This window comes from Rhamphochromis longiceps, linkage group LG2, assembly GCF_057381845.1.
Source record: "Rhamphochromis longiceps isolate RC_006_pf linkage group LG2, R_longiceps_female_GT1.1, whole genome shotgun sequence".
Classification (NCBI taxonomy): Eukaryota; Metazoa; Chordata; class Actinopteri; order Cichliformes; family Cichlidae; genus Rhamphochromis; species Rhamphochromis longiceps.
Genome location: NC_140558.1, coordinates 14,576,608 through 14,596,792, shown reverse-complemented (window position 1 = coordinate 14,596,792; position 20,185 = coordinate 14,576,608). Strand labels below are relative to the sequence as shown.

Sequence of the window (20,185 nt, the reverse complement as noted above, 5' to 3'; positions counted from 1 at the left end):
TACTACTGAAATACCAATAAACAGAAATACTGCAGTAATACACTAAAGTCTGGGGTGACTGTAAAACTCTGTGTGCTCTAATACCAACAAGCTACATTCAAACTTTAAAATGCCTGCGTGCACCAGATGTCGTGCAAGTTTTCCTAAATGTTCAATTAGTTTTGAATGTTTTCCCAACATTTAGAGAAAAAAGGGGCAACAGCACCCACACCCACAGCATCCAGGTCAAGCTTGTCTGTGTGCAGACCAATAAACACTGTGCTGTATGACTGTAAATGGGTGGGCTGAGTATGACTGCACACCTTCGGTCTCTGGGTGGGACAGGACTTACTTGAGCACGTGCGTGGAGCCGTTTATCTGCGTGGCCGTGCACGGAGCGCCGGAGCCGAGGATGGACGGTCTGCGGTACCTCTGCCTCCCGCAACACAGGATGATGAGGAAGGCACGGCGGAAGGACTTGTTGAGGAACGCGTAGAGGATGGGGTTCAGCATGGAGTTGATGTAGCCCAGCCACAGGCAGGCAGCCCACAGCTGTTCGGGCACGGTGTAGTCTATAAAGGGGTCCACAACATTGGTAATGAAGAACGGCGCCCAGCACAGGCAGAAGCAGCCCATGATGATGCACAGCGTCTTTGCCGCCTTAGTTTCTGTTCGCATGCGGTGGTTGCGCTGATGGTCGGCAGAATCCGGTGCACTGGCGCCAACCCCACCAGAAGTCCCGGCGGCACTGGTACCAGCTCCTCCGGCCCGCTGCAGCATACTGATCTGCAGGGCGTGCGCCCGGGCTGTGATGTAGATCCTCTGGTAGGCCAGCACCATGAGGACCAGAGGGATGTAGAAGGCCACCAAGGAGCAGGTGAGCGCGTACGGCTTGTTGACCATGAAGACGCAGGACGTAGTGTTGCTGCTGTTGTTGAAGCGCCGCTCGTTAATCTGGTGAAAGAGCAGGGAGAAAAGTCAGTGCGCACACAGGCTCAGCTCGCTGCTGCGACCAGCTGACCTTGCCGTCCGTAACATGCGACCAGCTATTCCACTTTATCTGTTTTTCTCTAGTTTTACTCTTATTGTGTGGATGCTTTAAGCATCCACACTATTGAGTTCCTGTTTCTCTTTATTCTTTATTCTACTTTATTATTGTGTGGATGCTTTAAGCATCCACACTATTGTTTTCCTGTTTCTCTTTATTGTGTGGATGCTTTAAGCATCCACACTATTGAGTTCCTCTTGGGACTTCCGTACACTTTTTGGCACTTAACTACTTCCACAATTTTCAGCCGATTTTCACCGTTCAAATTTTAAAATATTCTGCTATTTCTGCTAATTCCTGCTATGTCTTTTGGTATTTTTCACTATTATACTTTTTAAAATATTAAGCTTAATTTGTCCCATTGAAATGAATGGGAAACTTCTGCAATTTTGCTAAAATTTGCTTGTTTCTGAAACTTAACTACTTCCTCATATTTTCACGTAGAACAACCATTCAAACTTTAAAATGTTCTCAAATTATTGGGCTATTCAGGTATGATTCAGCTTTTTCAAATCTTTTACCGTTTTACCTTTATGCCTCTTAAAGTTTTCAGTTGCAAAATTGTGATTTTTCACAAAATACATGCGTTGTTATGGTTGCTATGCACTTGGCTTCCAGTCTGCCACTGAAGGTTTTGCAGTCTTCTCTTCATGTCCGAACAACTTCTTGCTACTTGCTCAATCTTCACTCAACTTCCACAAATTATACATCAAAACATAGGTATTTTTGCTGGGTTTCCGAAAATGTCACTATCATTGTTGTGGTATTCATAGAACTTTCGCAAATCTCCTCAGACCAACACAATGTCGGAAAACTCTCCATATAAAGTCAATGGAGAGTTTGTTCAAAATCACCGCTGCATTTCTGTAATGAGAGGCATATTCGAATCGTCATATCTCCTTAACGAAGCAAAGTTAAGACATGAGGCTTGTCCCGGTATATCTTCAGACACTCGTGACGCTCACAATTCAAGAATTTCTTTCTCACGTATTACCGTTCTGAAATGAGTTGGACTTGTTTGAGGGTAGGAAATTCGTCCGTCGCTCAGATTTCTTCAAATTTCAAACCCTGGAAATGAACCACTTTTTTCTCTCGTCATAACTTTTTGTTGGATTTCCACAGAGACCTGAAAATTTCCATGACTGTTCACCAAAGCCTGCTGTCTCTTACGGTGAAAGAATGATATCGATACTCCAAATAGATTTCGAGTTACAAAGCGTTGTTTGAGGGCAAGTCAAGCCAGTTTTTGCTTCACTCTACTCAGTTATGGTGCATTAGAAGTCAAATATCTTTAATAATTCACATTTTAATGATAAATTGTCAACACTGGAAGATTCCCCCATCTCTTCTGAACAAAACGGTGTAAGAATGACCGCTCTAGCCCCTACGGTTAGGAAATTATGGTCATTTGTTTGAGGGGAGTCGTCATTATGAGAAATAGGCTGCAATAATCCTGTGCCTCTCTGTGCTGCGTGTGTAAATAGATGCACCTGTTTTGGCGGGAAAAAGTACACAGGCTCTCTGATTGGTGGATTCAAATTCAGCAGCTCCCAGGCTGACCTAGAAACTTACTTCTCTCTCCCTGTGCATTTTTTTGCTGATTTTTTCATTTAACAAGTATATTTGAGGGACCCTCAGCATGTTCAGCATTTTTTCAGCTGTCCATTTTGCTTTTCCAATTTTTCTGTTTAACTTATTACTATTGTGCTAAATCATACTATTTCTGCTATTTTATAAGATTTGTGCAAAATATAGTATTTATGCCAAATATAGTATTTCTGATTATTTATAGTTTTTCTACTAAATCATAGTACAGTATTTCTGCTTTTTATAGGATTTGTGCTAAAACATAGTATTTCTACTAAATGTAGTATTTATGCTTAATCATACTATTTCTGCTTTTCATAGAATTTGTGCCTAATATAGTATTTCTGCTAAATTACAGTATTTATGCTTTTTATACTATTTGTGCTAAAACATAGTATTTCTACTAAATGTAGTATTTATGCTTAATCATACTATTTCTGCTTTTTATAGGATTTGTGCCTAATATAGTATTTCTGCTTTTTATAGGATTTTTGCTCAAACATAGTATTTCTACTAAATGTAGTGTTTATGCTTAATCATACTATTTCTGCTTTTTATAGGATTTGTGCTTAATATAGTATTTCTGCTAAATTATAGTATTTCTGCTTTTTATAGTATTTGTGCTAAAACATAGTATTTCTACTAAATGTAGTATTTATGCTTAATCATAGTATTTCTATATATTTCTGCCAGGTCCCCAGGCAGCCAATCCTCTGTGAGGACTGAGACATTCAAATTTTCAAATCAGGGCCTGCACGGCTTCCCAGCCAATCATATATGTGTCCTGAGGCATTCAAATTTGCATATTGGGGCCTTCATGGCTTCTAAGCCAGCCAATCATATCTGAGGGCTGAGGAATTCAAATCCACAAATCAGGGCCTGCACGGCTTCCCAGCCAGCCAATCATATATGTGGTCTCAGCCATTCAAATTTGCATATTGGGGAATTCGTGGCTTCTAAGTCAACAAGTCATCCATGTCGTATATCTCTGAAAATTCATATTTTAATGATAAATTGTCAACACTTGAAGATTCCCCCATCTCCTCTGAACAAAACGGTGTAAGAATGACCGCTCTAGCCCCTACGGTTAGGAAATTATGGTCATTTGTTTGAGGGGAGTCCTCACTATGAGAAATAGACTGCAAAAATGTGTCTCTGTGCTGCGTGTGTAAACAGAAGCACCTGTTTTGGCGGGGGAAAGTGCACAGGCTCTCTGATTGGTGGATTCAAATTCAGCAGCTCCCAGGCTGACCTAGAAACTTACTTCTCTCTCCCTGTGTGTGTGTGTGTGTGTGTGTGTGTGTGTGTGTGTGTGTGTGTGTGTGTGTGTGTGTGTGTGTGTGTGTGTGTGTGTGTGTGTGACAGAGAGAGAGAGAGAGAGAGAGAAAGGCTTTCAATGGGATGACCTCATTCTAAGCTTCAAATTCAATATATTTAGACTGGTTGACTGAATTGGATCTTGTGTGTGTGTCTCTCTGTGCATGTGTGTTTCCTTATGTGTACATATTTCTGATTGTGTGGCTGTTATATATATTTTTTGCTGATTTTTTTCATTTAACAAGTATATTTGAGGGACCCTCAGCATGTTCAGCATTTTTTCAGCTGTCCATTTTGCTTTTCCGATCTTTCTGTTTAACTTATTACTATTGTGCTAAATCATACTATTTCTGCTTTTAATAGGATTTGTGCTTAATATAGTATTTCTGCTTTTTATAGGATTTGTGCTTAATATAGTATTTCTGCTTTTTATAGGATTTGTGCTTAATATAGTATTTATGCTTAATCATACTATTTCTATATATTTCTGCCAGGCAGCCAATCCTCTGTGAGGACTCAGACATTCAAATATACAGATCAGGGCCTGCACGGCCTCCCAGCCAGCCAATCATATCTGAGGTTTTCCGTTTCCTCTCTCGTCATATCTCAGCGACGGATGTACATAGAGCAATGAAAATCGCAGTCAAAGTACACCAAAGTCCGCTGATTCACCCAGTACAAGAATTATGCTTCTAGTCCACCTAGTTTTTGAATTACACAACGTTTTGTAACTCTAAAAAACTGCATTTTTCGCCTCTCACCGCGATCTAATTCTGACTCCTCATCAGCCTGTTTTTCAAAGCGGCTGCTCTCTTTCCCAGTGGCGCAGTTGGCAATGACACGGGTCTGCAAGCCAAAGATCGTGGGTTCGATTCCACCTTGGTCAACATGTTTTTTTCACTACAAATTAATACACTGTCACAGACCAGTAATTCATATTCATCATTTATTACAATTCTGCAAACTTTTATGATTTTACCAGCTTTTCTAATATGGACCTCACATTCTTGTTAACACTCCATGGCACAAATACTCTTCCCTTTAGGCTATTTCTCCCATTTTAAAGTATTACTCCTCCATAATTGTAATTCTGTTAAATCAAAGTACTTTTACTACATCTTAGTACTTCTGCTCAATCATAGTATTTCTGCTAAATCATAGTATTTCTGCTACTTTTTGGTACTTGTGCTAAATACAGTATTTCTGCTAAATCATACTATTTCTACTATATTATATTTTTCTTTCTAAATATAGCATTTCTGCTATATAATTATATTTCTGCTATGTTATAATATTTGTGCTAAACCAGAGTATTTGTGCTGAAACATAGTATTTCTGCCAAATGATAGTATTTCTGTCAAATTATAGTATTTGTGCTAAAACATAGTATTAATTTAAAATTACAATATTCATAGTTCATCACAGTGTCTCCTGTAAATCACAGTATTTCTGCTATGTTGTATTATTTTTCTAAATCATAGTGTTTCTGTAATGTTTAAGTATTTTTGGCTAAATATATTCTTTCTGTTATCTTATACTATTTCTCCTAAATTCTTGTATTTTTGAGAAGTTATGTTTCTGGTAAGTTACAATATTTCTGCTAAGTTCTGCTATGCTATTGTATTTCTGCCAAGTATTATGTTTCCTCTAAGATAGCAGTTCTGCTAAATTATTCCATTTTAGCAATGTTCCTTTGCTTCTGCAAAGTTTTTACAATTTCTGCAACTTTTCAGCTTTTTCAGCTACTTTTTGCATACAGCTTCAGCTTTAAGCATCCACACTGCATTTTCGCAGGAAATGCAAATTTTTCTAGTTGTGTGGATGCTTTAAGCATCCACACTATAGAGTTCCTGTTTCTCTTTATTCTTTATTATTGTGTGGATGCTTTAAGCATCCACACTATTGAGTTCCTCTTGGGACTTCCGTACACTTTTTGGCACTTAACTACTTCCACAATTTTCAGCCGATTTTCACCGTTCAAATTTTAAAATATTCTGCTATTTCTGCTAATTCCTGCTATGTCTTTTGGTATTTTTCACTATTATACTTTTTAAAATATTAAGCTTAATTTGTCCCATTGAAATGAATGGGAAACTTCTGCAATTCTGCTAAAATTTGCTTGTTTCTGAAACTTAACTACTTCCTCATATTTTCACGTAGAACAACCATTCAAACTTTAAAATGTTCTCAAATTATTGGGCTATTCAGGTATGATTCAGCTTTTTCAAATCTTTTACCGTTTTACCTTTATGCCTCTTAAAGTTTTCAGTTGCAAAATTGTGATTTTTCACAAAATACATGCGTTGTTATGGTTGCTATGCACTTGGCTTCCAGTCTGCCACTGAAGGTTTTGCAGTCTTCTCTTCATGTCCGAACAACTTCTTGCTACTTGCTCAATCTTCACTCAACTTCCACAAATTATACATCAAAACGTAGGTATTTTTGCTGGGTTTCCGAAAATGTCACTATCATTGTTGTGGGATTTATAGAATTTTGGCAAATCTCCTCAGACCAACACAAAGTCGCAAAACTCTCCATAGAAAGTCAATGGAGAGCTTGTTCAAAATCACCGCTTGATTTCTGTAATGAGAGGCATATTCGAATCGTCATATCTCCTCAACGAAGCAAAGTTAAGACATAAGGCTTGTCCCAGTATATCTTCAGACACTCCTGACGCTCACAATTCAAGAATTATTTTCTCACCTATTACCGTTCTGAAATGAGTTAGACTTGTTTGAGGGTAGGAAATTCGTCCTTCGCTCAGATTTCTTCAGATTTCAAACTCTGGAAATGAACCACTTTTTTCTCTCGTCATATCTTTTTAATGGATTTCCACAGAGACCTGAAAATTTCCATGATTGTTCACCAAAGCCTGCTGTCTCTTACGGTGAAAGAATGATATTGATACTCCAAATAGATTTAGAGTTAGAAAGCGTTGTTTGAGGGCAAGTCAAGGCAGTTTTTGCTTTGCTCTACTCAGTTATGGTGCATTAGAAGTCAATTATCTTTAATAATTCATATTTTAATGATAAATTGTCAACACTTTAAGATTCCCCCATCTCTTCTGAACAAAACGGTGTAAGAATGACCGTTCTAGCCCCTACGGTTAGGAAATTATGGTCATTTGTTTGAGGGGAGTCGTCATTATGAGAAATAGACTGCAAAAATCCTGTGTCTCTCTGTGCTGCGTGCACCTGTTTTGGCGGGAAAAAGTGCACAGGCTCTCTGATTGGTGGATTCAAATTCAGCAGCTCCAAGGCTGCTTGACTGAGCTAGAAACTTACTTCTCTCTCTCTGTGTGTGTGTGTGTGTGTGTGTGTGTGTGTGTGTGTGTGTGTGTGTGTGTGAGTGTGAGTGTGAGTGTGAGAGAGAGAGAGAGAGAGGAAGCCTTTTTATGGGATGATCTCATTGTAAGATTCAAATTCAATATATTTAGACTGGTTGACTGAATTGGATCTTGTGTGTGTCTCTCTCTGTGCATGTGTGTTTCCATATGTGTCCATATTTGTGATTGTGTGGCTGTTATATTTTTTTTGCCAATTTTTTTCATTTAACAAGTATATTTGAGGGACCCTCAGCATGTTCAGCATTTTTTCAGCTGTCCATTTTGCTTTTCCAATTTTTCTGTTTAAGTTATTACTATTGTGCTAAATCATACTATTTCTGCTATTTTATAAGATTTGTGCTAAATATAGTATTTCTGTCAAATTATAGTATTTGTGCTAAAACATAGTATTGATTTAAAATTACAATATTCATAGTTCATCACAGTGTCTCTGGTAAATCACAGTATTTCTGCTCTGTTGTACTATTTTTCTAAATCATAGTGTTTCTGTAATGCTTAAGTATTTTTGGCTAAATATATTCTTTCTGTTATCTTATACTATTTCTCCTAAATTCTTGTATTTTTGAGAAGTTATCATGTTTCTGGTAAGTTACAATATTTCTGCTAAGTTCTGCTATGCTATTGTATTTCTGCCAAGTATTATGTTTCCTCTAAGATATTGCAGTTCTGCTAAGTTATTCCATTTTAGCAAAGTTCCTTTGCTTCTGCAAAGTTTTTACAATTTCTGCAACTTTTCAGCTTTTTCAGCTAGTTTTTGCATACAGCTTCAGCTTTAAAGCATCCACACTGCATTTTCGCAGGAAATGCAAATCTTTCTAGTTGTGTGGATGCCTTAATAGGCATCCACACTATTGAGTTCCTGTTTCTCTTTATTCTTTATTATTCCGGGTGTTTCCGTACACTTTTCGCCGTGGATCTACTTCCACAATTTTTGTGCTATTTTCACCGTTCAAACTCTAAACTGTTCTGCTCTTTCTGCTAATGCCGGCTATGACTTTTGGTGTTTATTACTATTATACTTTTTAAAATATTACACTTTTTTCCTTTAATTTGTCCCATTGAAATGAATGGGAAACTTCCACAATTCTGCTAAAACTTTCTTGTCTTTGAAACTTAACTACTTCCTCATACTTTCACCTAGAAACTCCATTCAAACTTTAAAACGTTCTCAAATGATTTGGCTATTCCTGTGTGATTCAGCTTTTTCAGATCTTCTACCGTTTTCATCTTATCTCTCTTTAAGTCTTCAGTTGCAAAATTGTGATTTTTCAGAAAATACATGCGTTGCTATGGTTGCTATGCAATTAACTCAGAGGGGACAGTGAAACTGTTTGAATTTTCTCTTCATGTCCAAACAACTTCTTGCTACTCGCTCAATTTCCACTCAAGACCCACAAATTATACATCAAGACGTAGGTATTTTTGCTGGCTTTCAGAAAATGTCACTATCATTGTTGTGGGACTTATAGATACTTTGCAAATCTCCTCAGAGTAACACAAAGTCAGAAAACTCTCCATATAAAGTCAATGGAGAGTTTGTTCAAAATCACCGCTGGATTTCTCTGATGAGAGGCATTTTCAAATTGTCATATCTCCTTAACGAAGCAAAGTTAAGACATGATGCTTGTCCCCGTATATCTTCAGACACTCCTGACGCTCACAATTCAAGAATTTCTTTCTCACCTATTACCGTTCTGAAATGAGTTGGACTTGTTTGAGGGTAGGAAATTTGTCCCTCGCTCAGATTTCATCAGATTTCAATCTCTGGAAATGAACCACTTTTTTCTCTCGTCATATCTTTTTGATGGATTTCCACAGAGCCCTGAAAATTTCCATGACTGTTCACCAAAGCCTGCTGTTTCTTACGGTGAAAGAATGATTTTGATGCTCCATATAGATTTAGAGTTACCAAAGGTTGTTTGAGAGCAAGTCAAGGCAGTTTTTGCTTCGCCTCTACTCAGTTACAGTGTATTACAAGTCATATATCTTTAATAATTTATATTTTATCTCTGAATTATGAAGACCTGAAGATTCCCCCATCTCTTCTGAACAAAACAATGTCTGAATGACCATTCTAGCCTCTACAGTTAGGAAATTATGGCCATTTGTTCGAGGGGAATCCTGAATGTCAGAAATACACTGAAGAAAACTCACACCTCTCTCTGTGTCTGTGTGTGTAAGGGCTGACTACAGCAGGTGCAGCTAATTTAACTGACCTACATATACCAAGCCCAGACTCTCCACAGCTCCTGTTCCCTTTACTGTCTGTGTATGTGTGTCTGTGTATCAATATTTCTCCTATGTTTAGGTATTACTCCTCAATCATAGTATTTCTGCTAAAGCAAAGTACTTCTACTACATCTAAGTACTTTTGCCAAATCATAGTATTTCTGCCAATTCATAGTATTTTTGCAAAATCATGGTATTTGTGCAAAATCATGGTTTTGGGGCCAAATCATAATATTTCTGTTATTTTATAATATATGTGCTGAATATATTATATGTGCCAAATCATAGTATTTATCCCAAATTATAGTATTTATGCCAAATTACAGTATTTCTGCTAAAACGCAGAAATAGTACCTTTTAGCAGGAATTTCTACCAAAAGATAGTACTTCTGCTAAATCAGAGTATTTCTGCTAAACCAGAGTATTCCTGCCAAATCATAGTATTTGTACTGAAACATGGTACTTCTGCCCAATCATAGTATTTATACCCAATCATAGTATTTCTGCTAAATCATAGCATTTGTGCCAAATCATGGTATTTGTGCAAAAACATAGTATGTCTGCAAAACCATAGTATATCTCTTATGTTATAGTATTACTACTAAGGCATAGTATTTCTGCCAAATCATAGTATGTGTGCCAAATCGCAGTATTTATACCAAATCACAGTATTTGTGGTAAAACATAGTATTTCTGCCATATTGTGGTATTTGTGCAAGAACATTGAACTGTTATGTTATAGTATTACTACTAAGTCATAGTATTTCTGCATTGTTATAGTATTTGTACTAAAACGTAGTATCTCTGCCAAGTCATAGAATTACTGCAATTTCATAGTTTTTTTTAGGAAATCTGTTATGTTATAGTATTACTACTAAGTCATAGTATTTCTGCCAAATCACAGTATTTGTGCCAAAGCATCGTATTTGTATGGAGTCATAGTATTTCTTCTAAATCATAGTATTTCAATCAAATCTCAGTAGTTGTTGTTAAAACGCAGTATTATTGCCAAATCATAGTATTTGTACCCAATCATAGTATTTCTGCTAAATCATAGCATTTGTGCCAAATCATGGTATTTGTGCAAAATCATAGTATGTCTGCAAAACCATAGTATATCTTTTATGTCATAGTATTACTACTAAGGCATAGTATTTCTGCCAAATCATAGTATTTGTACTAAATCATAGTACTTGTGCCAAATCATAGTATTTGTTGAACATCATAGTATTGGAACCAAAACATAGTATTTGTCCCAAAGCATCGTATTTGTATGGAGTAATAGTATTTCTTCTAAATCATAGTATTTCAATCAAATCTCAGTAGTTGTGTTAAAATGCAGTATTATTGCCAAATCATAGTATTTGTACCCAATCATAGTATTTTTGCCAAATCGTGGTATTTGTGCCCAAATAATAATTCTGTTATGTTATAGTATTACTACTAAGTTGTAGCATATCTGTTATGTTATAGTGTATCTGCGGAATATAGTATGTGTGCCAAATCATAGTATTTATACCAAATCACAGTATTTGTGCTAAAACATAGTATTTCTGCCATATTGTGGTATTTGTGCAAGAACATTGAACTGTTATGTTATAGTATTACTACTAAGTCATAGTATTTCTGCGTTGTTATAGTATTTGTGCTAAAACGTAGTATCTCTGCCAAGTCATAGAATTACTGCAATTTAATAGTTTTTTTTAGGAAATCTGTTATGTTATAGTATTACTACTCAGTCATAGTATTTCTGCCAAATCATAGTATTCGTGTGAATTTGTATACTGTAATATCACTGTATTATGTAGTGGCTAAGTAGGGGCTGTTTACTAAGTGCATCAGTGTAAATAGGTCATCTCTTGTGTTGGAGTGCCCTCTTGTGGCGCCTTTTGGGTAGTGCCTTAGTAAACGGGAACCCTGTAAAAAGTGGCATCAGACTGATTTGTAGTGGAGGAATTTGTTACCAGTTTTCTTAATCTTTAATCTGTATGCATGTTGTAATGCATACCCTGTTCTTAATCATAGAAACCACACCATATCACCTCTCCACATCCTCCTACTGTATGCCATACCTCCCTGTACCATCCATCTGACCGCAATAAACTCCACCTGTGGTAATCTAATCCCTGGATGTCAGCCTCTCCTTCTGACCGAGGATAGTTATAGTATTTGAGCCAAATCATAGTATTTGTGCTAAAACATAGTATTTCTTCCAAATCATAGTATTTGTGCCAAAGTATAGTATTTCTTCCAAATCATAGTATAACTGCACAATAAAGGTTCTTGAGCCACATCAGTGTTTGTGCCAAATCTTAGTATTTCTTCTAAATCCTAGTAATTCTGCTCAATGATAGAATTTCTGCTATGCTTTAGTACTTTTTTCCTAGATTGTAGTACTTCTGCTAAGTCAAAGTATTTCATGTAAATCATAGTATTTCTACCAAGTCCCAATGTTTCTGCTAAATCATAAATAATGTTTTAGTACAAATTGTATGATTTGGTGGAACTTTCTGTGTTCCAGCACAAATGCTATGATTTGGCAGGAAAAAAATATTATTTAGTATAAATACTAAGTTTTAGCAGAAATGCTATGTTTAAACTTTAAAAAATTCTGCTATTTCTGCTGATGTGTGTTATGACTTTTGACCATTGAAATGAATGGAACACATTATCAATGTGGTCACTGATTTTGCATGATGGGCTGAGCTGTGCTTTACCTCAGTGAGATAAGCATCCGTTCTCAGACTGGGAGGCCTGGGTTCAAATCCAGCTTATGGCAACATTTCTTTCACTTAACAGTTAAACTTTTTTTAAACTCTTTTCAACACAAATTTCATTTTATTCACCCCTTTTCAGCAAAATTTTCAGTTTTTTTAACCCCTTTTCAGCACAAATCCAAACTTTATCAGCTCTTTTTCAGCAAAAACCTCTTTTCAGCAGAATTCTGCTCATTCAACTCTTTTCAGCAAAATTTTCAGTTTTTTCTGCTGTTTTCAGAAAAAAAACTCTTTTCAGCAGAATTCTGCTCATTCACCTCTTTTCAGCAGAAATTCTGCTGATGGAACTCTTTTCAGCAGAATTTTCACCCCTTTTTTTTTGCCCAAATTCTGCTAGCACAATTGTCAATCTCTCCACCTTTTCTTTGTGAGAAAGTGTTTGGCTCAGTGAGCTAAATAGCTGCCCTTTGATCAGGAGGGCCAGGTTCGAATCCTGCTCAGGGTATCTTTTTTTTTTTTTTTTTTTTGTTTCAACTTTTTCAGCTTTTTTCAGCAGATATCTTCAGCCGTTAAGGCATCCACACTGCATTTTCGCAGGAAATGCAAATTTTTCTAGTTATTATTGTGTGGATGCCCTCAATGGGCATCCACACTATTGAGTTCCTGTTTCTCTTTATTCTTTATTATTCCGGGTGTTTCCGTACACTTTTCGCCGTGGATCTACTTCCACAATTTTTGTGCTATTTTCACCGTTCAAACTCTAAACTGTTCTGCTCTTTCTGCTAATGCCGGCTATGACTTTTGGTGTTTATTACTATTATACTTTTTAAAAATTACACTTTTTTCCTTTAATTTGTCCCATTGAAATGAATGGGAAACTTCCACAATTCTGCTAAAACTTTCTTGTCTTTGAAACTTAACTACTGCCTCATACTTTCACCTAGAAACTCCATTCAAACTTTAAAATGTTCTCAAATGATTTGGCTATTCCTGTATGATTCAGCTTTTTCAGATCTTCTACCGTTTTAATCTTATCCCTCTTTGAGTTTTCAGTTGCAAAATTGTGATTTTTCAGAAAATACATGCGTTGCTATGGTTGCTATGCAATTAACTCAGAGGGGACAGTGAAACTGTTTGAATTTTCTCTTCATATCCAAACAACTTCTTGCTACTTGCTCAATTTTCACTCAACTTCCACAAATTATACATCAAAACGTAGGTATTTCTGCTGGCTTTCAGAAAATGTCACTATCATTGTTGTGGGATTTATAGAATTTTGGCAAATCTCCTCAGACCAACACAATGTCGGAAAACTCTCCATATAAAGTCAATGGAGAGTTTGTTCAAAATCACGGCTGGATTTCTGTAATGAGAGGCATATTCGAATCGTCATATCTCCTTAACGAAGCAAAGTTAAGACATGAGGATTGTCCCCGAATATCTTCAGACACCCCTGATGCTCACAATTCAAGAATTTCTTTCTCACCTATTACCGTTCTGAAATGAGTTGGACTTGTTTGAGGGTAGGAAATTTGTCCTTCGCTCAGATTTCTTCAGATTTCAAACCCTGGAAATGAACCACTTTTTTCTCTCGTCATAACTTTTTTTTGGATTTCCACAGAGACCTGAAAATGTCCATGACTGTTCACCAAAGCCTGCTGTCTCTTATGGTGAAAGAATGATATCGATACTCCAAATAGATTTCGAGTTACAAAGCGTTGTTTGAGGGCAAGTCAAGGCAGTTTTTGCTTCGCCTCTACTGAGTTACAGTGTATTACAAGTCATATATCTTTAATAATTTATATTTTATCTCTGAATTATGAAGACCTGAAGATTCCCCCATCTCTTCTGAACAAAACAATGTCTGAATGACCATTCTAGCCTCTACGGTTAGGAAATTATGGCCATTTGTTCGAGGGGAATCCTGAATGTCAGAAATACACTGAAGAAAACTCACACCTCTCTCTGTGTCTGTGTGTGTAAGGGCTGACTACAGCAGGTGCAGCTAATTTAACTGACCTACATATACCAAGCCCAGACTCTCAACAGCTCCTGTTCCCTTTATTCTCTGTGTATGTGTGTCTGTGTATCAATATTTCTCCAATGTTTAGGTATTACTCCTCAATCATAGTATTTCTGCTAAAACAAAGTACTTCTGCTACATCTTAGTACTTCTGCTAAATCATAGTATTTTTGCTAAATCATAGTATTTTTGCAAAATCATGGTATTTGTGCAAAATCATGGTTTTGAGGCCAAATCATAATATTTCTGTTATTTTATAATATATGTGCTGAATATATTATATGTGCCAAATCATAGTATTTATCCCAAATTATAGTATTTATGCCAAATTACAGTATTTCTGCTAAAAAGCAGAAATAGTCCTTTTTAGCAGGAATTTCTGCCAAAAGATAGTATTTATGTTAAAACATAGTATTTCTGCTAAATCAGAGTATTCCTGCCAAATCATAGTATTTCTACTGAAACATAGTACTTCTGCCCAATCATAGTATTTGTACTGAATGATAGTACTTGTGCCAAATCATAGTATTTGTTCCAAAGCATTGTATTTGTATGGAGTCATAGTATTTCTTCTAAATCATAGTATTTCAAACAAATCTCAGTAGTTGTTGTTAAAACGCAGAATTATTGCCAAATCATAGTATTTGTACCCAATCATAGTATTTCTGCTAAATCATAGCATTTGTGCCAAATCATGGTATTTGTGCAAAAACATAGTATGTCTGAAAAACCATAGTATATCTCTTATGTTATAGTATTACTACTAAGGCATAGTACTTGTGCCAAATCGTAGTATTTGTTGCACATCATAGTATTGGAACCAAAACATAGTATTTGTCCCAAAGCATCGTATTTGTATGGAGTAATAGTATTTCTTCTAAATCATAGTATTTCAATCAAATCTCAGTAGTTGTGTTAAAATGCAGTATTATTGCCAAATCATAGTATTTGTACCCAATCATAGTATTTTTGCCATGTCATCGTATTTGTGCTGAATCATGGCATTTTTGCCAAATCGTGGTATTTGTGCCCAATTAATAATTCTGTTATGTTATAGTATTACTACTAAGTCGTAGAATATCTGTTATGTTATAGGGTATCTGCGGAATATAGTATGTGTGCCAAATCATAGTATTTATACCAAATCACAGTATTTGTGCTAAAACATAGTATTTCTGCCATATTGTTTTATTTGTGCAAGAACATTGAACTGTTATGTTATAGTATTACTACTAAGTCATAGTATTTCTGCGTTGTTATAGTATTTGTGCTAAAACGTAGTATCTCTGCCAAGTCATAGAATTACTGCAATTTAATAGTTTTTTTTAGGAAATCTGTTATGTTATAGTATTACTACTAAGTCATAGTATTTCTGCCAAAACATAGTATTTGTGCCAAAGCATCGTATTTGTATGGAGTCATAGTATTTCAATCAAATCTCAGTAGTTGTTGTTAAAACGGAGTATTATTGCCAAATCATAGTATTTGTACCCATTCATAGTATTTCTGCTAAATCATAGCATTTGTGCCAAATCATGGTATTTGTGCAAAAACATAGTATGTCTGCAAAACCATAGTATATCTCTTATGTTATAGTATTACTACTAAGGCATAGTATTTCTGCCAAATCATAGTATTTGTACTAAATCATAGTACTTGTGCCAATTCATAGTATTTGTTGCACATCATAGTATTGGAACCAAAACATAGTATTTGTCCCAAAGCATTGTATTTGTATGGAGTAATAGTATTTCTTCAAAATCATAGTATTTCAATCAAATCTCAGTAGTTGTGTTAAAATGCAGTATTATTGCCAAATCATAGTATTTGTACCCAATCATAGTATTTTTGCCAAATTGTGGTATTTGTGCCCAATTAATAATTCTGTTATGATATAGTATTACTACTAAGTCGTAGAATATCTGTTATGTTATAGTGTATCTGCGGAATATAGTATTTGTGCCAAATCGTAGTATTTATACCAAATCACAGTATTTGTGCTAAAACATAGTATTTCTGCCATATTGTGGCATTTGTGCAAGAACATTGAACTGTTATGTTATAGTATTACTACTAAGTCATAGTATTACTGCCAAATCATAGTATTTGTGTGAATTTGTATACTGTAATATCACTGTAGTATGTAGTGGCTAAGTAGGGGGTGTTTACAGTGTAAATAGGTCATCTCTTGTGTTGGAGTGCCCTCTTGTGGCGCCTTTTGGGTAGTGCCTTAGTAATAAACGTGAACCCTGTAAGAAGTGGTATCAGACTGATTTGTAGTGGAGGAATTTGTTGCCAGTTTTCTTAATCATAGAAACCACACCATATCACCTCTCCACATCCTCCTACTGTATGCCATACCTCCCTGTACCATCCATCTGACCGCCAATAAACTCCACCTGTGGTAATCTAATCCCTGGATGTCAGCCTCTCCTTCTGACCGAGGATAGTTACTATTGCAGCACCACCCAGCATTAAACTGACGTACACCATTCTGTACAATAGTATTTGTGCTAAAAAGTAGTATTTCTGCCAAATCATAGTATTACTGCTATTTCATAATATTTAAGCGAAATTACAGTGTTTCTGCAAAAACATTGCATTTCTGCTAAATCATAGTATTTCTGTAAACGTATAGTACTTGTACTCAATTATAATATTTGTGACAAAGTGTAGTATTTGTACCAAAACATAGTATTACTGGTAAATCATAGTATTTGAGCCAAATCATAGTATTTGTGCTAAAACATAGTATTTCTTCCAAATCATAGTATTTGTGCCAAAGCATAGTATTTCTTCCAAATAACAATATAACTGCACAATATAGGTTCTTGAGCCACATCAGTGTTTGTGCTAAAACATAGTATTTCTTCCAAATCATAGTATTTGTGCCAAAGCATAGTATTTCTTCCAAATCACAGTATAACTGCACAATAAAGGTTCTTGAGCCACATCAGTGTTTGTGCCAAATCTTAGTATTTCTTCTAAATCCTAGTAATTCTGCTCAATGATAGAATTTCTGCTATGCTATAGTACTTTTTTCCTAGATTGTAGTACTTCTCCTAAGTCAAAGTATTTCATGTAAATCATACTATTTCTACCGAGTCCCAGTGTTTCTGCTAAATCATAAATAATGTTTTAGCACAAATTGTAGGATTTGGCAGAATTTTCTGTGTTCCAGCACAAATGCTATGATTTGGCAGGAAAAAAATATTATTTAGTATAAATACTAAGTTTTAGCAGAAATACTATGTTTAAACTTTAAAAAATTCTGCTATTTCTGCTGATGTGTGTTATCACTTTTGACCATTGAAATGAATGGAACACATTATCAATGGCCTCACTGATTTTGCATGCTGGACTGAGCTGTGTTTTAGCTCAGTGAGATAAGCGTCCGTTCTCAGACTGGGAGGCCTGGGTTCAAATCCCGCTTATGGCAACATTTCTTTCAGTCAACAGTTAAACTTTGTTAACTCTTTTCAACACAAATTTCAGCTTTTTCACCCCTTTTCAACACAATTTTCAGTTTTTTCACCACTTTTCAGCACAAATACCAGCTTTTCAGCTGTTTTCAGCAAAAACCTCTTTTCAGCAGAAATTCTGCTCATTCAACTCTTTTCAGCAAAATTTTCAGTTTTTTCTGCTGTTTTCAGAAAAAAAACTATTTTCAGCAAAATTCTGCTGATTGAACTCTTTTCAGAAGAGTTTTTTGTTCAGTTACGTGAGAACCAGTTTGGCTCAATGAGTAGCTGAAAAATATCAGCCTCTTCTGCTGTTTTAGCAGGATTTCAGAGTTCAGCTTTTTCACTTGTATTAAGCACAAATTTCAGTTTCTTTACCTCATTTCACAACAAAGTTCTTCCTCTTCACCTCTTTTCTGCTAATTTGAGCTTCTGCCCCACAGTGCACATTTTCCCTCTCATCATATCTTTGCTTGTGACCAGAACTCATTTGGCTCAGAGGCTAGGGCAGCTGCCGTGAGACCCGGTGGCAGAGGTTCGAATCCTACCTGTGACAGTTGCTACACATGTTCCCTGCTTGCATGCGCTCTGCTTTCTTGACACTCTCCAGTGTGTCATTACACATACAGCCATCTTCAGCAAGCACTTCTGCTTCTACACCTCTTTTCAGCTCATCTTTTTGCTTCTTTGCCTCTTTTCAGCAGAAATTCTTCTGATTCACCTCTTTTCTGCCAAATGTTTAGCCATTTCACCTCTTATCAGCACAATTCTAAGCAGCTTCTGCTAATTTCACAAGAATTGTCAGTCTCTCCACCTCTTTTTTGTGTGAATGAGTTTGGTGCAGTGAGGTGAGTTGCCGCCTTTAGACCAGAAGGGCCAGGTTCGAATCCTGCTCAGGGCAATGTTTTTTGCTTTTTTCAGCCGACATCTTCAATGTTAAGGCATCCACACAGCATTTTCGCAGGAAATGCAAATTTTTCTAGTTATTATTATTCTTAGGACTTCCGTACACTTTTCGCCGTTAAACTACTTCCACAATTTTCAGCCGATTTTCACCGTTCAAATTTTAAACTATTCAGCTATTTTTGCTCTTTCCGGCTATGACTTTTGCTATTTTTAACTATTATACTTTTTAAAATATTCCACTTTTTTCCTTTAATTTGTCCCATTGAAATGAATGGGAAACTTCAGCAATTCTGCTAAATTTTGCTTGTTTTTGAAACTTAACTACTTCCTCATATTTTCACCTAGAACAACCATTCAAACTTTAAAATGTTCACAAATTATTGGGCTATTCAGGTATGATTCAGCTTTTTCAAATCTTCTACTGTTTTACTTTTATGCCTCTTAAAGTTTTGAGTTGCAAAATTGTGATTTTTCACAAAATACATGCGTTGTTATGGTTGCTATGCTCTTGGCTTCCAGTGTGTCACTGAAGGTTTTGCAGTCTTCTCTTCATGTCCGAACAACTGTTTGCTACTTGCTCAATTTTCACTCAACTTCCACAAATTATACATCAAAACGTAGGTATTTTTTCTGGCTTTCAGGAAATGTCACTATCATTGTTGTGGGATTTATAGAATTTTCGCAAATCTCCTCAGACCAACACAATGTCAGAAAACTCTCCATATAAAGTGAATGGAGAGCTTGTTCAAAATCACCGCTGGATTTCTGTAATGAGAGGCATATTCGAATCGTCATATCTCCTTAACGAAGCAAAGTTAAGACATGAGGCTTGTCCCCGAATATCTTCAGACACCCCTGACGCTCACAATTCAAGAATTTCTTTCTCACCTATTACCGTTCTGAAATGAGTTGGACTTGTTTGAGGGTAGGAAATTCGTCCTTCGCTCAGATTTCTTCAGATTTCAAACTGTGGAAATGAACCACTTTTTTCTCTCGTCATAACTTTTTGTTGGATTTCCACAGAGACCTGAAAATTTCCATGACTGTTCACCAAAGCCTGCTGTCTCTTATGGTGAAAGAATGATATCGATACTCCAAATAGATTTCAAGTCACAAAGCGTTGTTTGAGGGCAAGTCAAGGCAGTTTTTGCTTCGCTCTACTCAGTTATGGTGCATTAGAAGTCAAATATCTTTAATAATTCATATTTTAATGATAAATTGTAAACACTGGAAGATTCCCCCATCTCTTCTGAACAAAACGGTGTAAGAATGACCGCTCTAGCCCCTACGGTTTGGAAATTATGGTCATTTGTTTGAGGGGAGTCCTCACTATGAGAAATAGGCTGCAATAATCCTGTGCCTCTCTGTGCTGCGTGTGTAAAAAGAGGCACATGTTTTGGCGGGAAAAAGTACACAGGCTCTCTGATTGGTGGATTCAAATTCAGCAGCTCCCAGGCTGACCTAGAAACTTACTTCTCTCTCCCTGTGCATTTTTTTGCTGATTTTTTCATTTAACAAGTATATTTGAGGGACCCTCAGCATGTTCAGCATTTTTTCAGCTGTCCATTTTGC

The 20,185-nt window shown here is 36.2% G+C and overlaps 1 protein-coding gene across 1 annotated transcript in view; it reads right to left on the bottom strand.

Annotated features, from left to right (window-relative positions):
- Nucleotides 1-327: 327 nt before the first annotated feature.
- htr4 (5-hydroxytryptamine receptor 4) overlaps nt 328-20,185 on the bottom strand; it is a 55,036-nt gene continuing 35,178 nt past the window's right edge. Inside the window, exon 4 of the mRNA XM_085418227.1 lies at nt 328-933. Within this exon, the coding sequence (XP_085274353.1) occupies nt 328-933 (606 nt within the window). The remainder of the gene's footprint in view (nt 934-20,185) is intronic.